The sequence below is a fragment of the Argiope bruennichi genome, chromosome 4 (assembly GCF_947563725.1).
Source record: "Argiope bruennichi chromosome 4, qqArgBrue1.1, whole genome shotgun sequence".
In the NCBI taxonomy this organism is placed as follows: domain Eukaryota; kingdom Metazoa; phylum Arthropoda; class Arachnida; order Araneae; family Araneidae; genus Argiope; species Argiope bruennichi.
Genome location: NC_079154.1, coordinates 1,666,044 through 1,688,604, shown reverse-complemented (window position 1 = coordinate 1,688,604; position 22,561 = coordinate 1,666,044). Strand labels below are relative to the sequence as shown.

Here is a 22,561-nt window from a genome sequence, read left to right as displayed (position 1 = left end):
AAAGATTAATAAAATGCTTTGATATTAGTTAATTCATAAAAATGCTGAAATATTAATTATCTTATGAAATCAAATAACTTTTGTTTTTCACAACAAATTAGATGATGTATCTCATATGCACATGATGATTGGAAAAATGTTTTACCATTTATACATATTTATCTTATTAAATTCTGGAAAACAGATTTCAAATTAAACTATCAAAACCAGAATTAATATATCCCAGAATAAAAGACAGCAAAAGCTCTCAGGTGCTTAGATTTTTATTTTCTGACACCTGCATATGAGTTTTCCGCTTCATAATATGGGTGAAGAAACCAAATATGTGCTGTAAATGCTTTTTTTTTTTTTTTAACCTTTTGAAATTAAAATCTAATACACAACTGCAGTTTTAATATCACAATGAAATATCAAACTTTATTGTTCTAAGTCATGGTGTTTTTAAATTAACGCGTTTACATGTGTAAAAGTACAGACCAACAAATGATCAACTCTTTGATGGATTTAATGCAAAATTCGATTAATATCTAACTTTAGATGCTAAATTTTTATACTGATTTTATTTGCATAGTTATTCACTATCTATCATGCTCACTTGCATTGAAATAGATTTTATGTCAATGAATTCATTCAAAATTAGATAGAAAACTACAAATTTGTTGTAAAGTAGACAGAATCAAATTTCAGTTTGTCTAGATCAAAACGTTTTTCAGCTATTGCTTGCACAGAACATATAGACAGATATAATTCCCCAAATTGTACCTAATGAAATGTTGAAATTTGCCAAAGTCTCGAAGACCGTTTTACGATCAGCTCTGTTGGATGCTGATCGGATGCCTTATCAGTGATCCCAAGGCTTGGAGACCATTTGGCGGCTTTGATGACAAAATGGATATTACTGGAAACTTCGAGAATTTTAACGATTCATCCAATAGGAACTAAGATACGCCTGATGGGTCCCGAAACTTCTCAGCCCGCCTTCCGGGAACTATAAAAGGCCGGCAGTCTCAAGCTGAAGGCAGTTCTCTTTTCGCATTGATTCGAGGTTCGAGATTCGAGTTTCGACCGTTGAAGTGATAAGACGTGCCTATCCTGAGCTCCGACTTTGAACGAATACGCTGACCTCCGCCGATCAAACAACGCCAGCCAGGCCCGACTCGTCCTTTTTAGGATTAGTTATGGAAGGGCCAACGGACATACCGCTACCCCCAGACGCCATGGACTTTGAGAATATTGATCCGAAAGCCAAATGTGAAGAATTAAGGAAGTGCAAGGCTGCTATTTCTGCAACGAAGAAGAAAATTCAACAGCTCCACATCCTAATGAATCTCTCCACCGACTGCCCGGAAATGAAGACGCTGGCCATCCTAGACAAGGATCTCCAAGAACACCTGGATGGACTCAACAAAAGGGTGAGTGCACTTGGAACTTGTTTTGTAGTTAATTGTGTGTACCATTCCCCCCCAAACTCTACTAATAAAGACAAAAAACTAACTGATAAGGCTAAAAATAAAAGAACCAGAACCCCAACCGATAATGATAATGCAAAAAACCTTAGTGACAAAATTCCAGGAGCTAAATCCCTAAAAATTCATAATGCTAATAATGACGGCTTTAAATTCCCGCCGAAAAGGCATACTGCTAGCATCAAAACGACCACTCAGGATAATGACAATGAGTCAATAGTTAGTGAAAATCTATATCAAAACCTAGAAAATCTTGGAATTGAAGAACCTGATGTAGAAATTATCCCTAAATTGCAGAGACCCCCCCCCCAATCATGCTCAAAAGATCGGACAAATTTCTGGAAGACCTTAGATTAATAAATGAAAAATGCCTACCAATCGAAAGCAAATTAAGCGGACCCTATATAAAACTCTACGTCAATGAAGAGGAAGAACATAGGAAATTAACGAAATTCTTAAAAAATAATAGTCTAGACTACTTTGTAATCACCCCAAGAGTAAACCGTCCTATCAAAGTAGTGATTAGGGGCCTACCCAACAATATGCCAACAGAAACTATCAAGGAAGCTCTTGAGACGGACTGTAATTTTAAAATAGAGAAAGTTGCTCAATTAACCAGATTCAGGACTAAAGATCCCCTCCCCCTATTTCAAGTAACTCTCCCCAACATAGAAGTTAACAAGCAAATATGGAACTTGACATCTCTACTCTTCCTTAAAATTAAAGTCGAAAAATTCATCAGAAAAACCGGACCAATCCAGTGTTTTAATTGCAATTACTGGCACCACAGCGCTGCCTCCTGTCATATGAAACCGCGATGCTTAAAATGTGGCAAAGAACATAATAAGGCCCAGTGCGAGTCACCCCCTGAGATAACTACCTGCATAAATTGCGGCAAGGGTCACTCCGCATCATATAGAGGATGCGAAAAATTTCCAAAATCCCCTCGCAATAACATATCAAATAGATACAAAACTGTCAACCCCAACCTCACCTACGCAAGCATGGTAAATAAAGAACCTTATCAAGTGGAATTACCCCCCCCCCCGGAAAAAATGTCAACAGTGGATCTTGAAAATAACGTGCAAGCTGAAGTACACTTTCCCGTGCACAACATAACTGAACTGGAAGGAATTAAATACATCTTAAACGAATTCAGAAGGCTGTTTGGCGGACATGATATCATGAGACTCAGTACGCAACTCCAAAATGCACACAGCGATGTGGACAAGGTGGCCCTATTCTTCAACTCGATGACCGTATTCAACAGCACCCAGACACCCTAATGTATACTGCACCTGGCCTTTCTATCATTTTCTGGAACGCCAATGGGCTGAAAAGTAAAATGCTTGATCTTCGCACCTTCGCTGATGAGAGAAAACCAGACATCATTCTCCTCCAAGAAACCAAGCTGAAAAATGACCACTCGCCATATCTACCTGAGTACTTCTTCTACAGACAGGATGGCCCCCAAAATCCGTTATGCGGCGGAACAGGCATTTTTATCAAAAAGAATATCAAACACGAGGAAATATTTATACCTAACCTTAAAAATATCGAAAACACAATAATCAAAATCCAACTTAAAAATAGACCCCCAATAGTCATTGCGTCTATCTACATTCCCTGCAAACCCGACAAAAATTTCACGCTGGACCTGGAAAAAATTCTGAACCTGAACATTAGTGCTATTCTCTGCGGAGACATGAATGCTCACCACATTAATTGGAACTGCAGATCATCTAATAGTACGGGGAAAGCCCTTGCTGACTTAGCAAACAGTAAAAATCTTGAAATCTTAGCGCCTCAAACCCCAACTAGATTCGATCCCAACTCTGCATCAACTATAGATTTAGCAATTACCAAAAATTTCTCCTACAAACACCAAATAACATCCATCCCCGATCTGCCCTCCGACCACAACCCAATAGAACTCAAATATGACTTCAATATCACCCCAATAATCATTAATAGACAAAAAGTCACTACTGACTGGGAGAACTATAAAAAATTCCTAAACACAAATGTAGAACTGAAAATTCCTGATATTCGTACCCATAAACAACTTGAAACTGAAATCCAAAAACTTATGTCCGACATTACTGACGCGTATAATAATAGTTCAAGACCCCTAAAGCTCCATGAGCAATTATATCTACCCCCCAACATCAGGGAACTTAAAAAATTACGAAATAGAGCTAAAAAGAACTGGCAAAATAATAGAGATCCAGCCTCTAAAAATAGATACAATAGGGCTCAAGAAAAATTTAGAACTGCCATAACCTTATACAATAGTAATATCTACCTGAAACAAAACGAAACCCTAAATGCTCAGGACAATTCACTCTGGAGAGCAACGAAGAGGCTCAAACAAAAGCGGTCCCCAATCCCCCAGTTAATTGACCTAATCTCTAAACTTCCCGCACATACTGATATCCAGAAGGCCGAAATAATAGCAGACCATTTTGAAGATCAATTCAAACCAAACAACCTTTCCAACAAACAAATGGAGAATATGGTTCAAAATACAATAGAAAACTATCTTAAACAGAACCCTAATTACAACTACGATCAAGTAAAACCATCTGAAATAGTTGAATACATCAAGAAAACTAAAATAAACAAAACTCCTGGAATTGATGCTATAACTAACAAAATGATTAAAAAACTCCCAATCAAAATATTAATCAAAATTGCAAATCTCATGAACAACATTTTCGAACACAGGCACTTCCCTGACTGCTGGAAAATAGCAAGAATTATACCCATCCTCAAACCAGGTAAAGATCCCTCCCTTCCTGTGAGCTACAGACCCATATCCCTTCTCCCTACACTCAGCAAAATCTGTGAAAAATTAATTCTTAATAGATACCTTAACTACAGTAAAAGCACAGGCATTTCAATACCCCAACAATTTGGGTTCACCGAAAAATTATCAACAACCCACCAGCTGCTCAGAATGATTGAGTACATTCACGAGGGCAGAAAAGCTCAGAAACAAACGGTAGCAGTCTTCCTGGACATAGCTAAAGCCTTTGACAAGGTATGGATCCCTGGACTAATCTACAAACTAATAGCCTATAAATTCCCTAGAACAATAGTTGAACTTATTATATCATACCTATCCAATAGATACTTCACAGTCCTAGTCAAACAGCATGACTCCTCCAAAAGACAACTAAAAGCTGGTGTCCCACAAGGCGGCATCCTCGCCCCAGTAATATTCCTTCTCTATTTAAATGATATCCCCCAACAAAAAGACATCATGATTAGTCTTTACGCGGATGACACTGCCATTCTTTCACAAGGGAGGAAACCAGCCGAAGCAATAGTACCTCTACAGAACTATTTAAACAATCTAGAAAAATGGCTAATCAATTGGAAAATTAAATTAAACACTGAAAAAACTGAAGCAATAATCTTCTTCAAAAATACAATGAACTGGACAAAAATTAAACTCTATAACAAGGAAATAAACTGGAAGAAGGAAGTAAAATACTTAGGCATCACCCTTGACAGATTCTTAAACTATAGAACTCATATCGAAAAGACCAGGGAGAAATTTAATAAAGCCCTAAGAGCTCAATATCCCCTAATATGTAGAAACTCTGGCCTCACTCTTGATAGTAAAATACTAATTTATCTTGCATACCTCAGACCTATCCTAACATATGCATGCCCGGTTTGGGCTGCCACCGCCAAAACAAACCTCAACAAAATCTTAGTACTGGAAAACAAAACCATCAGAATGATAACTGCAGCCAGATGGTTCCACAGAAATGTTGACATTTCTCACGCAATAGCAATTCCCCCAATCAAGGAATTTATAGTGAAACTTGCCAAAAAATTTTACGATAAAATTCCTGAAATTGAAAATCTGACCCTACAAGAACTCCCAATGTACAACACAGAGGACAAACAAAACAAGAAAAGGCCCCGTTGCTCTCTTAAAATCCTATAATAGCTACTGCTACCTTAGTATGTTCCTCATCTTGCTATTTTACTTTATTCTCTCTTAATCACTGTATTTCTCATTTTTTTTTCCCCCACAAAACAATGAACATTTACAAATCCCCCAATAATTAATTAAATGGTGCACACTTTAACATAACAAGTTAGTTCCATTTGCGCTAAGTCTTAACATTACCAGATTTGCAGATGGTGGGGCCTGCGGCCCCAATGAGCTGCAATACCCATACAACAATCAGGAAGGCAGTTCTCATTCATTTTTCATTCCGTCTCCAGCCGTGGAAGGTGACGGACGGAGAGGAAACTCTCAAGCAATATTTCTATGAGAAGTAAGGTCTCATTCAGATATGAACTTAATGTGACTCTTGGAGTGCGATGCAACGAGCTCAGTAATTCAGATCCTCTTGATTTTTATAACTACCAGATTGATTCCTGCAACAAGTCCCTAGAAAAGAATACTGGCCGAACCATTCGAAAATAACATATTTCAAACAGAAGTGTATTCCAAGAAGGTAGAAACTTCGCTATAGAAAGAATGAAGGACCCTGCATTCTTCAAAAATGACGCAAACACACTGAAAATAGCCAAGCTATTTGCAATTACTGGTAATCTGCCATCAAAGAATAAAAAACCTTCAGAACATCCTAGACATCTTCCATGAGACGCTACAAAAGATGAGAAATAGCAGCCAGGAACACACCAACCCATTCTTAGACGATCCAAGCAAAGCAAAATAACTGAAAAAGTAGAATCTGAAATAACCTGCCGAGTAGAAGGATGTCAAAAGCATTCGACAATGATGAAGACGTGGAAATGGAACAACCATTCCAGCTGATCGATAAAAACAAATCATCGTCAAAAAGGAAAAACTCCACAGGCAATACAGAAATAATTAGCAACAATAAATTTCAACTACAAGAAGAAACGGCCCCGCAACTAAATAAAGAAACTCCCCCTAACCACACGAAACGAACTGAGGATTACAACATAATTTTACAAGAAATCTGCAGGAAATACCCCAGCACAGACAACAGGTACATAAATGGATTCATAAAAATCACCCCCGGCACCGATGATGACAGATTGGAAATCATTGAAATACTGAACAAAAAGTAGAAAGAGTATGTCATTTCTGAAGATCCCTCCGATAGGCCCATTAAAATGATCATCAAGAGGCTCCCAGGAAACCACGATAAAGAGGATTTAAAAAAAGAAATAGAAGCACTAAATGACACTACAGGACGCATTTCACAACTTAAAAATTTCCGAGCCAAGACTTTCTACCCCATTTTTCTTGTGGAGATAAAGAAAACTGGCAATTACAACAACATTTTCAACCTGAGTCATCTGTCCTACATGAGAGTTAAAATAGAAACATACAGGAGACCAGATAAAGCCACGATGTGCTTTAAACGCGCAGGATTCCATCACAGCGCGAATGCGGAATTGCAATTGCAATCCGCATCAAATGCAATGGGAAGCACACAATGGCTGAGTGCCAGTGAAAGGAGAGAATCTCCGAGCCTGCATAAATTGCAAAGGGATAGGACACCTGACTTCCTGAAAGGGGTGTCCTGCCTTCCCAACTATAGGAGCCAGAAGATCTTACGCTGAGACCCTTGGAAATAGCATCACTAAAAAAGTTCCCGATATAGTTCAGAATCCACCTGTACAACAACAGAGGCCCAGATATCAACAACAGTCACCCGAACATGTAGCATTTTCAGAAGCCCATATCTCTCTTCCCAACATCTCAGATATGAAAGAATTAATAGAAGCTTTTAAAGAAATAAAGAAGCTAATTAAAGAATTCTGTGGACATCTGACAGCAGCAGCAAAATTAAAAGAAACCATGTCCAAAGAAGAAAGAAAACCAATCCTCCTTAATGCTCTACTTGACTAAGTTCCACCTCACCCATCCACCTCTCATAAGCAAGATCCTGATTCGCCAAGTAAGAACAATAGTTTATCCTCCATCCCACCCTCACCTACTCCACTGAGAAGCTGACATCCTATTGGTCCAGGAACCTCTCCCCTTCTCCCTCTCCCAGTCTCCAGTGCGTACTCGGATCGGGAGTCAGAGTCTACTTCATTCGTTTCCAGGAAGCTAACAGTCCAGGTCCATTTCAGAAACCAGGCCTCATTTTGTCAAGAAGGAGATAGCCTCGGAATCGAGGCGGGTGCTCCATTAATCGTCAAATCAGCTAAAGGCTGTGTTTTGAATTCAGCTCTTGTCAATAATTGAACGATCTCTCTCCCTGAGGGCTTCGACCAACTTATCGTTGTTGTGCTGCGTTGTGCCACTGCTGTGTGTTGCTTGTGTGCGTCTCCGGCTGTGAATTTGTCCGCGTATCAGTGACTTCGTGTTAATAAAGTCTTCATTTGTCACCAATCTGTTGACTGTGCATCTCCATACATCCACTACACGAACCCATTAATTTTACGGACTTACAGGTGGAAGTTCCGTAACAATACTTTCTCTTTGTATACTTCGTTACTCTAGTAAGTAAAAATGGACTTGAATTCATAAATCAATAATTTTTTTAATGAATTATAATAATTTTCTATTAAACAGAGGACTATTATGGGAATATTTTTTATTCTTTCCGAACTTCGAACTGAAATAAACATTGTCCCCTTTCTAAAACCCGAATAGCATATTCTATAATCTAGTATATTTATTGATAAAGAAATATTAATTCAAAATAACAAACAAAATTAAACTAAATTTTAGAGGAAGGTACAAAAGTACATATTGAGTGGCAATAAATTTATACTTTTGATATGGTTATTAAAAAAAAACTAAAAGTAAACTTTTACAAACACAGAAAGAGATGTAGAGAGGCATCAAAATGTCACTTTTTTTGCTTTTAATTGGGAAATCCTGTCCATAATTCTTGGATAATATCATTTTTAATAAATAAGTAAAATAATTTACTCATTTATTAGTTCTTAACTATTTTAGAAAAAAAATAGTTCTTAACTATTTTAGAAAAAAAAAAAAAAGGTTCTTCTCAATTTGTATTATAGATTCGTCATGCTCTCCATTAGATTTCAATTTGGTGAAAACTAAACAAAAGTAATCAAAGAATTTTTACTTAAATATTTAATCACTATTTATAACTTACTCAATTCAAAATGTTTTCATTAATTTAGAAAAAAAAATGTAGTAATATTATTCTCGTTAATTTATCTGACATCATTGAAAATGGAAATACTTGCTTGAGGGACCATGACACTTTTGAGGGGGGGGGGAATAAAATCCTCTCATAACTGGCAACTCTGATTGAAGCAGAAAAGAAAAATTGCACTATTACATCAGAATTTGGAGAATGATGTTATATTACTATTTAAAGCATCATTTTTTAAAAATTTACATTACTATTTTGAGCATTACTATTCAAAATTAATCCTTTTAAAACAGAAGACGGGTATATTTATGCTTTTAATTTAAGCGATACTAACCGCCTTCAATGACCAGCTGTCAGCCCTTCATATGAAAAGCAATAATTTTCAACTACCTTTGATCAATTGCATTTATCAAGACAAATGGAAAAAAAAAATATTTTAAAGTATTCTTGCATAAAAAAAACATAGAGCGTACTGGCTGATTAGTTATGCGTGCAAAGAGGCGAAATTAATTTGTAAGAAAATTGACATAATCTGTCTGGTTGTTAAGTGCAAGAGTTGCGTTAGAGTTGTATTTTGCTGTCACTCTCAAAATGGAATGATAAAACAGACACGCGATCATTGATCATTTATCAAGAGATCTGTGTTCCTTTTATTCCATATCCCATCAGTTTTATTCCTTCTAACTTTTCATTTGGTTCTTTTTATACATTCGGGTTTTTTTTTTTTTTTTTTTTTTTAAAGAAAAAGTAAAGGAAGAAAATTCTGTGAACCAGACCAAAGGGAAAAATGTGGTCCTCGACTACTTCGCACTACGATATACGTCGAAATAGGTTTTGAGCACCCCTGCAGATGTCGATTATCTCCATCGCCTGTGCAGAAAACTGCCTTCATGTATTACATTATTACAAAATTTACATGTCATTATTACAAAACATGGATTAAATGGCATATATATAAATTGCTTCAATAAGTGAAATACATAAAAAATTTCTCAAATATTTCGAATGTACTCACTTTTATATCTTTCTTTAAAATCCTCAATGTCTTCAGGAACTATATGTGGAAATAATTTTCGCCAATATCTAGTCCAAAAATTTGCACATATGTTATCAACAACACCTATATAAAAAGGAATCGGCAATATTAAAAATAAATCTTTTTCTCAAATTAAAAAGAAATTTATATAAAATTTTCACTTTACTTTATTTATTCATTCGTTAAGTAGCATTATTTTTATATAATTTTTCAATCATTTGTAACTTTTAACTATGATACATCATCAGATCATATTTCAAAATTATATAACATGAAAATCAGACGTTAGCAGAAAGGAATACTTCAAAAAGTTTTATTTCTAGAAGAGTAAATCACATATACCTGTTTCATCATAAATTTGTCGTTTCTTTTTATCAGACAAAATGTAATGTACTTTTGACAAAATTTCAAATTTACGACAGAATTCTGCCAGTCTGTGTGCAGGAGCCTGGGCAGGCAAGAGAAAAAGGGAAGCTTTCCTGTACGCCTGTTGCACTGTAATAAAGAAATCATTAAACAGTCAGTACATTAAGAATAAAAATATAATAAAGCAGTTTAAGCAAGTGGAGACAAGACATTTTAAAACATTAAAAAATATGAATCCTGCAGAATACAAATAAATCTATTAAATATACAATTCTCAGTTTATGCAGCAGATAAATTTTTTAATTATATACAATAATAAAATAATTATTTCAAAAATAAATTTTTTTATTGTTCAAAACCAAAAGCAACAAAAAAAAGTATGGAACTTCAACATATTAATGAGACCTGGCGTCCCAAATGTCTGATGGATTTTAGAAACCAATAAAAAATAAACTGGGAATTAATTTAAACTGGGAATTTTATTCCCCCAAATTGCAAATTTAGTTCAAATTGACACTGACAGATAGCGCTGCATCCAACAACTGTGGTTGAAATGAAGATAAGGAAATTTTTGCCGCACATTGGAAACATCACTGTTTCGTTTCTTGCAACACTTTTACATCTGTTTTTATTTTTCAATGTTACCTTTCCGTTGTAATGTTAGCTAAATTTACAATTCAGCAGGATAAAATTCACAGATTTTCGAAGAACGCAAACAATATATTCCTATTGCATTCCATTTTTTTAAATCGATTTTCAAAATCCATCAATCATTTTGGGGACATTCAGTATTTATGATATTTTTTTATTATTAAAAATGATAGAGTTTCTCCTTGTCCTCAGTTTCCACAATTCATACAAATAATAAAAAAGTGTATTCAAAATGGAAATCATAAAATGAAGTTATTAAATTATATATTATACATTATATAATAGATAACAATGCATAATATACATAAATTTTTAGTATTTTCTGTATAAATCTTTAAAACAATAAATTAAATCACTATTATAAAAATGCCATTAACCATTGATAAATATTTAATAAATTACTGAAACAATGTTAAATATTTCCTAACCACCTAACTTTCTTATGCAATGAATGTAAAAACAATTATTTGATTCAATATATGAAGAAAAAAAATAATATACAATTATTATAAAAACTTTTTACATTTTTTTCTTCTGAATTTATATAACTTAATTAATATCATATGAATACCTTATTTAATAACTCATAAAAACTTATTCAACAGTAATCTAACAAAAATAATTTTCAATGACATAAAATCTACATCTGAAAATTTTTAACATAGATAAGAATACAGCGGATGATACCTTTGAAATGATTTTACACAATCTCAAATTTACTTCTTAATTAATTAAAAAATTAAATATTTGAAGTTTCAGCCAATTTCTGAGTCTCAATAAACAATTCGAAAATTTTAAATTCAATGTAGGAAATCAAAAAATTGTATCATCAAAGATACTAAATTTAATTCTGGGACTCTTATAGGCACTCAAAACCTGAATAGAGTTATACACAGAAGTGTAAAAATGTACTGGAGAAATGGACTCATTTGTCTTTATCCTCGTTATGGGTGGAGGGAAAGGTACAGCAGAGTAGCTAATCATTCGATAAAATCCTCAATTCAGCTTCAGCAGGTACAACAGTCAACAGCAACAAAAAGGGCCTCTATAACTTTCTTATTTATTATCGCATTTTCACAAAATTGGTGTCAATGGAAATGGCTTAACGGGACAAGTTTATTGACACAAACAAATAAACCGAATTCATTAACATAATTCATTAACTACTATCTCGAAATCTTTACATAACGGAACGCAGTCATTTTTCCTAATTCCATTCAGCAGGCCTTTATATGCAAGTGTATCAAATTTCGTTCCGAAATTCGCAGTATTTCTTGATTCAAATGTGATGAGAATGGGATTTTTGGCAACAAAAGTCGTTATCCCCTAATGCCAAAAGAGTGCATTCAATAGATATTTAAAGACTTCAGAGATTGGAGAAGGATCCGAAGATACGGCTCATTAGAAACAGCTTTTTCGATGAAGAACAAGGATGAAGATCAGTATTAAAACGGTTTGACACATGAGTTGTGTATCTGGAATAAAACAAGACATGTTCAATGTTGTTTTCAAGATTACTACCTTGACGGTGAGGAAAATTGTGTAGATCAAATTTATTCAACAGATTTGGTGTAATAATCATCCAGGTTAAAAGACGCGCAGTTATGATATCAATTCATCTATTTTTTGAGCCATGGAGTGATGAAAAACATGGTGGGAACATCGCAAATAGATTCTCGATATTTGCTATTTTAAAAAAAAATGTGATTCGTTTTTTTTTTTTTTTGTAGTAATGTTTCTTGATAATGAGAAATTAAATCTTCTGAAGCAATCCACTCCGGCAATGGGTGCGACTCCGCGACCCTTTTTGCGAGTACGTCCGCCTTTTCATTCCATTGTATTTGTGAATGTCCTGAGAGACCACACCAAGCATATTTTCCGATTTAATTTTGCCCGGCAGTGGCGGCGGTAGCAGGGGGGGGGGGGGGGGCAAGGGGGCAATTGCCCCCCTGTCGGCAGCCTCTTGCCCCCCCCCCCCGTCGGCGAGAAATTCAGAGTTTCGTCGGCAAAAGTGTTCACCATTTCATAATGGTTAGAGAGAGTTGAGCATTATCGAATATGATTATTTAAAATCCACCTAAAAATTAATATATTGTAAACAATTAAAATATCCAAGTAATGGTTAATGTGTTGGCTATATTTGGTAAAATCGATTGGGGGTAGGTCAATAATCGATATCGCGGTAGTTTAATAATATGCCGTATTTTGCGGACAATTTTTGATAGACCAAACTAAGAACTGAATGCAATGGATGTCGAAGACTTTAAGTTCGCAGATTTTCAGACATCTGATTCAAATGTCGTTCATTCAGCTTATAATTTGTACTGCTTTTGGCAATATAACCGACAAGGTAACAAGTGAATAAGATATTGACAAGGTGGTATTTTCATTTTGTTAGCAATTTTTGATCGGTCGACTAAACTCAATGCGGTGAGTGCTGAAGATGTTAAATCTGCAGATTTTGAGACTTTTGATTGAAATGTCGTTCACTTAGCTTATAATTTGCATTAGATTTGACAGTATATCCGACAAGTGAATAAGATACCGCATTCTGCCGGTAACTTTTGGGCGGCCGACTATGAACTGAATATGATGAATGTCGAAGACTCTGTCCACAGATTTTCAGACATCTGATTCAAATGTCGTTCATTAAGCTTTTAATTTGCACTACTTTTGGCAATATAACCGACAAGACGACATGTGTATAAAACATAAGACATGTCGCATTTTGTCAAAAAGTTTTGATCGGTTGACTAAGAATTCAATGCGAAGGGATGTCGACAAGTCCAAATTCTCAGTCATTTTATTTAAATGTCATAATGTTCATTCAGCATAAAATTTATACTATGTTTAGCAAAATAGTCAATAATCTGCCAAATGATTACGACGTCACTTTTTTTCCGACTAATCTTTATCCTTCGGCTAAGATTTTATCATAGATTCTAAAAAAAAAAAAAATGTTTACATCGGGCATTTCGAATACCTGCCTGTGGAATTAATTATTAAAGAAATTGAAGGACCACGGAGTTGTTGAAACCACGGAGTTGTTTTCCGTAATTCACAATTCAAATTCAAGTTCTAAAATTAATCATCATCTTATTCATATAATTGTTACTTCTCCGGTAACAATTATATTATAAATCACTGGAGTAAGTAAATTGTATAATTGTAAATTAAATCCATTTAACAATAATATATCTGTTTTCTTTTGCAATCTAATTTATCAGGCAACAATTATTACACTAAAGAAATATTAACGACTGTTGACAAAAAAAAATATTTTTGGTATAGCAGCTTTTTAGCTACACTAAAAGAGTTTATTCAAGTATGCACTAATTTTTTTTTAAATAAAGTACTACCTAAATGCTTAAGACTCTGCATTCAATATTATGACCATGTAATCGGAGAACGTATCATTTATATATACTTTTCTTCCAATTACTATTATCGGCAAAAAGTATATAATTTCAGATGCTCCTAAATTTTTAATAGACTTTGAATAAAGATGTCTTGATAAAAAGATGATTAAAATAGTTATTCTTAGAATATTCATTACACATAATACATAACACATTAACCCCTTGATATACAAATTTACTTAATTTCCTAATTAGATGGCAGATCTTATTTGGGACAATTATCGTTATCTTAATCCCCAGAAAAATATAAGGGCATTTGATGTAATGATGCGTTTTGAAGTGATTTTAGCATTTTAAATTACTTAATACTCTCACTTAATTGCAGATTTAAAATTAAAAATTAAATAATTCCATATGCGAGTTAGACTCGCCATTGTATATGAAGGGGTTAAAAAAGGCCTATGCATGCAACTGAGGGGATAAAACTCACCTTTTGGTAGGAATATTAGCCTGTATTAACTTCGAATTAAGAAAGTACTTAATAGTACATAGAATAGTCAGAAAGTGCTTAAATAAAAGTGAATATAGGTGAATTCCTGTTCGAGATCAATTTTTTTTTTTTTCAAATAAAATGCATTGGTTTTTTAAAGCCTAAACATATATAGAAAAATAAATACAAGGGGGATCTAACGTTTAAGCAGTCTTTTTTTCATAAGAATATTTTTCATATCTTATATAAAATAGTAAGTTTGTACACATATTTACAAAATATTTTCTCCGGCCTTCTTAAAAAACAACATATTATATCTTTTCTTCATTCTATATTGCTCGTGTCCGAACTATAGTGAATTTTTGTTGAGTACGCGCACTTATTTTCCTCGGATTCGAAACACATCTTAATTCTTGCTCATTGTTGCAATCCTTACTAAACAAATATTTTAGGTAGGGGACTGAGCAGAAAAATCAGTTTTTGGAGAAAACATCGAATATTTTTTATTTATTATTCTGGATTTCTAAAACAGTTACTTTTATAAAACTTTCTGTTTCAACATTCATTTTATATAGCTTCTGATATAAAATAGTAAGAGTATGCATGTGTCCATTTAGCATGACACGTCATTCTGGTACAATCTGTGTTTCTATCTATATACTACAATCTAGAATGGAATATGACTATATTTTTTCTAAAAGTAGATCGCAGAGAAATTAAATCTCAAGAGTCTCATAAAAAAAAAAAAAAAAAAAAAAAAGACTCAAATATTGACAATTTTTGGATGCTTAGTAAAAGAAACTAAAAACCTGTTTTTTACAAATACCTTTATAAAGTTTTAACAATGAAAAAAAGGATCGGCATCTGAATAAAAAAGAATTAAATAATACTTGATTTTCTTTAATTAAATGAAAAATTAATCATTATGAGTTATTTTGATGTCAAATTAGAGATATTGTTCTTGCCCCCCTGTCGGATTTCTCTTGCCCCCCCCCGTCGGCAAATCTCTACCGCCACCTCTGTTGCCCAGACTTGAATTTTGTCAGCTAATCTGTGAATGACTTTTGGAGATTTGATTGTAAGGCATTTTAAAGCTTGAAGGGCCAAATGGCTATCTGCCAACAAAAACATTTTTTTTCAACCGTTTTTTTAAGAGCTTGACTAAAGTGCCAAGGCTTCCGTCATAAAAATGAAATTGGTGGAGTGAATTCTATAGACGAAAGATTGCTGACTAGAGATACCAGAAATATAAGTAAAAGACTAATATTTGGATGTGTCTATAGCGATGATATAATAATCTTGAAACTGTTGGCATGCAGTTTCTACAAAGAGATCCTTGATTATATATCTAGGAAGAACTTTATTTTGAAAACTAAAATCTGAAAAATCAATTTCACAAAAATTGTTCGAGAAACGGTGAGATCAGGCACAGCAATAATATGATTTGTAGAAGCATTCAAACAAATTTTGAATCAAAACTTCGTCTTTTTAAACTAATTTGATGCCAGGATTGGAATTGTGATGATGATGATAAATAGGGAAATGAGCACCATTGGGAAGTTACCTGAGAAGGAATTGCACGGCTAATCTTTTAATATTTTTTTTTTCCGTTAGCCCTTCCTGAACCGAGATTTTCATTAAAACAATATTTGGAGTACATTTAAGCAGTCCAAGTGCTATTCTTCTGTAAGTAATTTTTTCTTGATTTTTGAAGACATCTGCAGGCAAGAGAAATTCATCACTAACAAATATGAATGGCACATAATTCTACCTCAAGGAGATCTTACAGTAGATTAACTGTCTTTAAGATCTTAAAGACAATTTTCTTCACAAGTTACAATCTTGTTTGGAGCAGTAAATGCCTCAAATCCAATTCACTTGCATACAGCATACCTGATGGATATTTATTACAGTTTGTTAAAACTTTGAAAGTTTTTATTATATATTTTTACAATACCCATAGTTTCTACTTTCTCAAATTAATTATAATTAAAAATTATACTTGCTGTAACCTGCAAAAAGTATATGGAATATTCTCCATTCATTAGCTTACTGACTTTTTTAATGCTACTTACTTTTCAGCAAAAGTAATAGCTGGAAAACTGAGTTTACTATGTCAGATTCCTAAGATGCTGGCAACTGTAACATATAAATTTGGATATGGGAGAAGTTTTACGGTTTTCTCTCTCTTTTTAATATTGTTATTCTTTACTTTTTAATGTCATTAGGCAGTAAAAATTTCATACAGCTCATTTGGTTTGCAATTTCATTTTCTTGTCATTATGAATTAACTGTACTACAATATCTCAACATAAAACTTTTCTAAAATGTTAACCAAATTATAAAACACACCCAATATATACACAATATTGATACTTTGATGTTCAATGATTAGAGGTACTAAACTTTTCTTCTATAAGAAAGTTTCATTTATTTCCACATATTTTCTGATTAGTTTAATGTAATTCCTAATAATTTAATGATTTGCTCAGTAATGTTTTTATTTAAATTTTCTGATTTGTTCACATTTTTGCAGAAATGGAAATTTAAAGTTGATCATGATGAGAACTTATTTAAACAGCAGCAATAAATGAACAAATCTGATGATTTAGATGCTAAATCAATAAAAAAATTCATAAAATTGAATTTAATAATCATTTATATTTTTTATTGATTTTACAGAATTAATTCAGTATTCTGAGAATTTTCCATGCAGCATCTTTGTTAAAAAATAATATTCAAGCAAAAGACAAAAATATGGGCTAATAAGAATTTTTTAACGTTTTCTAAACCTAACTATGAGTTTATATACAGATCTGCTAATTCCACAAAAAACTAAGTACATTTTCAGTAATCAGGCCCAAATGAAATGCTCAATATCATTGTATTTTATTTCTATAGCAATTTTTCTATTATTATATATAAAAATTATTATAATTATGTTATTATAAATAAAGAAAAAAATTAATGTTAAATGAAATGAGTTAATTTTTATAAGAAATTAGTTGTATTATTTTCTAAATTGCTTGTTATTGCTGGCTAGTTAAGTTGGACACAAGATATAGGGAGAAATGCAAAGCAGTCACACTGTTAGTAATGATGTATTGAAAGTAAATGGTACTTGAGGCATGACATGAACTTTTTACCATTTTTTGATATTTCTCTTTAAAAATGATGAACCTTCACTAAATTTTTTTGATACTATGATGACTTCTACTAGTGGCATCTGGTGCATCTATACCCCTCTAGCCTCTTGTCTGTCATGCTACTAATTATTAGAATTTTTCACAAATGTGATCATCTGCAATTTGAAATTTGTTGTGTAAGAATTTCTACTCATAAAAAAAAAAAAAAAAAAAAAACCTGAAAGTCAGGCCAGTGTAAATACAATAAATCATATACTAGGTAAAAAATAAATGCTAAAAATGTGCTAACTTCATTTTGAAGTTACCAGGATTAAAATTGGTATCTCACAATTTCCTTCTTAACAATTTGATTGAAAAATGTTCTACTTATTTTATCTGTTTAGCAATATTTTCACACTTATTTTCAACATTTTGAAAGTTACAGGAATTTTTTACACTTTTTTTTTGGTTTATGTATAAGTTTTGGGTAAATTTTTGAAGAAAAAAAAGTTTATATAATATGCTTCAACTTATATTCGAAAATAGTACACACTGATATTGATTGAATCAGAGTGTATATTGATTTCATGAAATTCAATATTTTTGATGAACAAGCTAACCTATAAATACAACTAATATACTTCAAATCATTATTTTAAAAAACTGAACATATAAAATTACATAAATTATTGAGATAAATGCAATGATAATGAATAAGGTAATAATGAAAATCATAAAATAAAATAAAAGTAAATGAGAAGGCCTGTTTTTGAAGTACCATAAAAACTGAAAACAATATATTTATTGTACAGAATATTTATTGTTCAATATGGTGATTGTTTAGTGACAGATATTTTGTTTAGAATAAAGTGCTTCAGCAATTCCAATTACCTTAAAAGTATTCTGAAGTATATTTTATATAATATCTATGAAATAAAATTCATCAAAGGTTCAATTAATATTTCAGGACAAGTAAAATAACTTTATTATTCAGCATACATAGAATTTTATTCCCAATAGTTTTTAAAAAAATATTTCTTATACATAGAAATCTTAAGAAACGTCTTTTTTTTTTTTTAATCAGTCATTGCTATCAAGCCAGAATGCTTAAAAGTACAAGAATCAAAAGTAGCCACACTAGCCATTAACCTTTTGCTTGTAGGTGGTAAAACTGCTGTAATAGAAGTAATTTCTTTACCTTTGTGTACTGGCTGGCACAACTGTTTACCAGTAACAAGTTGAGATTTCATTACTTTTTGTAAACTTTCCATCAGTACCCTATTTGTCCCATAAAATCTCTTCCCTATTGTTCAACGCTATAAGATCAGGAGATTTCACCAAGCAGATGTTATAAACAATGTTAACAATAATGAGTTTTGTGATCTATGTTTTGACAGCTTTTTTTTTCAAAAGACGCAATCTTAAGACCCATGGAATGAGGAAGCTTAATTTCATTCATGATTTATATTCATATGAATTATATGTTTTCTTTACACATCCATAAATTTTGTGTTAATATTTTTTTATATCAATAATACTAATATTTAACAGTGATTGCTAACCCATATAACAAATTTCATAAAGGAGAAAACTGTATGATATTTTCATAGATAAAGATAAAAGCCTCTCAGAAATAAAACAAATTACTTTTCAGCATAATATTGTCACAATTATAATATTATTCAAGAAAGAATTATAAACAAATTACCAATTATATCGACATATTAACTTGAATTAATATATAAGCAATTAATATACAATATTAAATTTTAAATATCAACAATTTTACTTTGTTGAATTATGTTTTTTAAATCCAATAATTATTTACATTTTAGAAAATTTTTGGATAGAAAAGTAATTTTTTTATATAATTCAGTTACCAATTATATTCATAACTTTAAGCATATTTTTTTTTAATGTTTAACTGAAGTTTTCAGTAAAAGAATTAATTTTTTTGAATGCATTCTAATCATTAACTATATAGTGAGAAATGCTACAGTTTATTTATTTTACAAAAGTTTGGAACAAAATTAAGTAAAAAAATATACTCAAATTTGTGTACAGTATATTATTATTAAAACATTTAATTGTGCTTTTAATTAATGGAATAACAAAGTAAATTATGATACACAAAAAAAGAAATTAACTTTTTAAAACAGAAAATACAAAAAACAAGAATATCAAAATATTATACATAATTCGGTATCTTGTTCATAAAAAATAATTGAAATTTTGATTGTTATTTAAAAATTGTGAAAAAATTAAATACACATTCAATGTTTAAACTATAAAAAAATTAAATAATAACTTCATAGTTTCAGCAATCCTTCAGCAATATGTTAAAATAACTTCCACATTAAAAACAATCATAATGTTGCTTTTTATCAAAATAATCTTTATACAGTTTATAAAATTAGTGAAGTTTATTTAATGTACCAAATAGGTATCATTTAATTTAGAACAGTTTCTAGCAAAAACAATAAATTACTGTTTAAGAGGAGAGGTGGGGGCTTTTTCAGCTCAGACAAGATCAAAACTATGCATATGCAAACTGCTTATTAGGAAGAAGACAGATGACCCATTTAGTAGTCAAAATAAAAAGGGTTATTTTCAACAAAAGCAGTTAAAAGAAGGAGAAAGAATTTCCAAATTTTCCTCTTTGGAGGTTCACATCTGAAGAAATTTTTACTTGAGGATGAAATATTTTCAAAATTCTAAAAATTTTTCTACTTTCATTTGAATAAATTATGAGTTTATTTTTAGCAACATTTTTAATCATACATAAGATATGTAAAAATTAATAAATATAATATTATGATAAAGAAACTTAAATTATATATGAAGTTGCATTTTAATATATATTATTTACATATTTATATATTAATCAAGTTGCATTTTATATTTACAATGAAAAATACTTTTTTGAAAATAAATATAAAGCACGTTTTATTTCTTCCCTCATGGAAGTTATATTTATCACTTTGTCAAAAAAAAAAAAAAAAAATTCAATATTATATTTGATGATATTTATTATTCATTTATTTTCTCATTAAAACGGACATTCACATTCCATAAAATATTTGGTATTAACATATTACTGCAGCCCCCCCCCCCCCACCAGTTTCAATCAGCAAACAACCAAGATCATTGCATCATATATATATAACAGAGCTTGGCAATTTTGGTGTAAACTTATAGTCTCCAAGTAAGCCCAAGAATCTTTATAATAGACAAATTCTAATTATTTTACAAATAAATAGAAGCCCTCATTCTTTTTTTTGTTGTTGTTGTTGTTCTTTTTTTAAAACAAATACTTTTATTCAGTCAAATGCGATAAGATTTTCCTGAATAAGTTTTAAAACATTTTCTTAAATGACAACTTATAATATTTTTATAAGTTATTACACCAAATGCACAACACACTAGATACTTCAAGACATATAGTATATTAATATATTAAGCCATTAAATAATTTCCATTTAAAGATATATTTAGATAAGAGATTTGCTGAAAATAACAAAAACAAATGCAACAATTATTTTGAATGTAATTTAATAAGCAGTCTAATGTTCATACTCATAAATATTTATATAACCACTTAAATTCTGCATATTTATTCTGAAAAAATCTTCCTGAATTAAAATATTACAATACTTAAACAAATGATTCGAGATGATGGTAAAAAAGTCTTGTTCATAAAACAGGATGTAAATTCAAGTAGAGAGTGACATATTTTTCTTGGGTGTTATATGTTAAAACACTCATTAACATTTATATCTAAATAAATAAAGCATACATTACCTTAAGAGACCATTACATCAGTTTGATCTATATTCCTATCAAATCTCAAGATCGCCTCCCCATTAAAAAATACAATATTTATAGATATGATTATTTCTATGTATGTATAATGACATTCAATGTAGGGGTACTCAATGTTAACTAGGGTTCATTGTTTTGGATCTCACTACTTTTAGTTGTTTCCTACAGCATTTTCTTTATTATTATTGTTGTCACAGAAAAGAAAACCATTAACTCTACCTTTATTTGCCAATTATTAGCAAAACTCTTTAATGTCTACAATTTTACAAGGTGTCATACGGAATAATAAACTGGCTTGGTAATATGAGTATTATTCATTTAAATCTTAATTTTAAATATGTGTGAAGCAGATCTATTAAAGATTCAGTTATTATGTTAAAATTATTTTTTCACGCTTTTTTTTTTTTTTTGCATTAATGTATAGGCTGGAACATTATGTATAGCCACATGTCTGATCTTATGTGAAATACATTCAGCTTTATGTCTATGCTAGTATTAGAACAATATAATCTGGTTTTATTTTCTCATAATCAGTATGAGAAACCGAAACCGACATATTAAGAGAAAACAAAAGACACTATAGAAAGTGACATAATAAATTCAATAAAAATTTGCCTAAAAAAAGCTAAATCTAAATCTGATTTATTTATTCCCCATGTTTATTTTTTTTTAAAGGTTACTTACATTCTTTAGTTGTGACAGTCTTTTCTACTCCAAGAACACCATAAAGCGACTTTGTTCCAAAATCTTGTTCGCAGCAATCAATTAAACCCATTGATATTTCAACGACTGTTCGGATAAAATTGGCAAGATAGAAATTTAGGAATTTTATACCAAATTGATTTTCAAAAATAAAAGACAATACCTGCTGTCACAATGCCGCTTAACATTAACATTAAACAAACATCTTGAACCAGGTTACAGTTTAAATAATTAACTGTTAGCATTTCTTTCAAATACGTTTATTTCACATTTATTTCAGCGTTCTGGGATTTCAATTTATATTTATTAATTAATCTCAGTAATCACCGAAAAGAAGAATTTAGCAGAATACAGAGATGTTGTACAGATAAGAATTAAAACTTTCAAATATTTATAACCATATAAGTGAAAAGTATTTCCCAAAGTGTTAAAAAATGCTAGGTT

At 31.5% G+C, this 22,561-nt stretch overlaps 1 protein-coding gene across 2 annotated transcripts in view; it reads right to left on the bottom strand.

Moving 5' to 3' along the window:
• LOC129965924 (dnaJ homolog subfamily C member 9-like) overlaps window positions 1-22,311 on the bottom strand; it is a 33,017-nt gene extending 10,706 nt beyond the window's left edge. For both annotated transcript variants that reach the window (XM_056080211.1, XM_056080212.1), the window contains exons 1-3: window positions 22,100-22,311; window positions 9,945-10,097; window positions 9,582-9,686 (exon numbers count right to left, since the gene is read on the bottom strand). In XM_056080211.1, coding sequence (XP_055936186.1) covers window positions 9,582-9,686; window positions 9,945-10,097; window positions 22,100-22,190 — 349 coding nt within the window. In that variant the 5' untranslated portion in view covers window positions 22,191-22,311. The remainder of the gene's footprint in view (window positions 1-9,581; window positions 9,687-9,944; window positions 10,098-22,099) is intronic.
• Between the last annotated feature and the right edge of the window lie 250 nt (window positions 22,312-22,561).